The sequence below is a fragment of the Myotis brandtii genome, unplaced genomic scaffold, assembly GCF_000412655.1.
Source record: "Myotis brandtii unplaced genomic scaffold, ASM41265v1 scaffold1077, whole genome shotgun sequence".
NCBI lineage: Eukaryota > Metazoa > Chordata > Mammalia > Chiroptera > Vespertilionidae > Myotis > Myotis brandtii.
Window position 1 is genome coordinate 982,130 of NW_005353666.1, and position 229 is coordinate 982,358.

Genomic DNA, 229 nt, shown 5'->3' on the forward strand with positions numbered 1-229 from the left:
CGGCTGGGCCCCGGCACCGAGACCCTCTCTCCCCCGCAGTCCTCTTCGGTGTTCTGTTCGCCAAGCACAAGGAGGCCGCCTTCGCCCACTACCGCCTGTGGGAGGCCCTGGGCTTCGTGGTCGCCTTCGGCTACAGCACGTTCCTGTGCGTCCACGTCAAGCTCTACATCCTGCTGGCCGTGCTGAGCGCCGCCATGCTGTCCTACGTGGCCGTCGAGGTCATGGAGTG

At 66.8% G+C, this 229-nt stretch overlaps 1 protein-coding gene across 1 annotated transcript in view; it reads left to right on the plus strand.

Moving 5' to 3' along the window:
• UNC93A (unc-93 homolog A (C. elegans)) overlaps window positions 1-229 on the plus strand; it is a 13,192-nt gene that overhangs the window by 12,654 nt on the left and 309 nt on the right. The window contains exon 9 of the mRNA XM_014542382.1: window positions 6-226. Coding sequence (XP_014397868.1) covers window positions 6-226 — 221 coding nt within the window. The remainder of the gene's footprint in view (window positions 1-5; window positions 227-229) is intronic.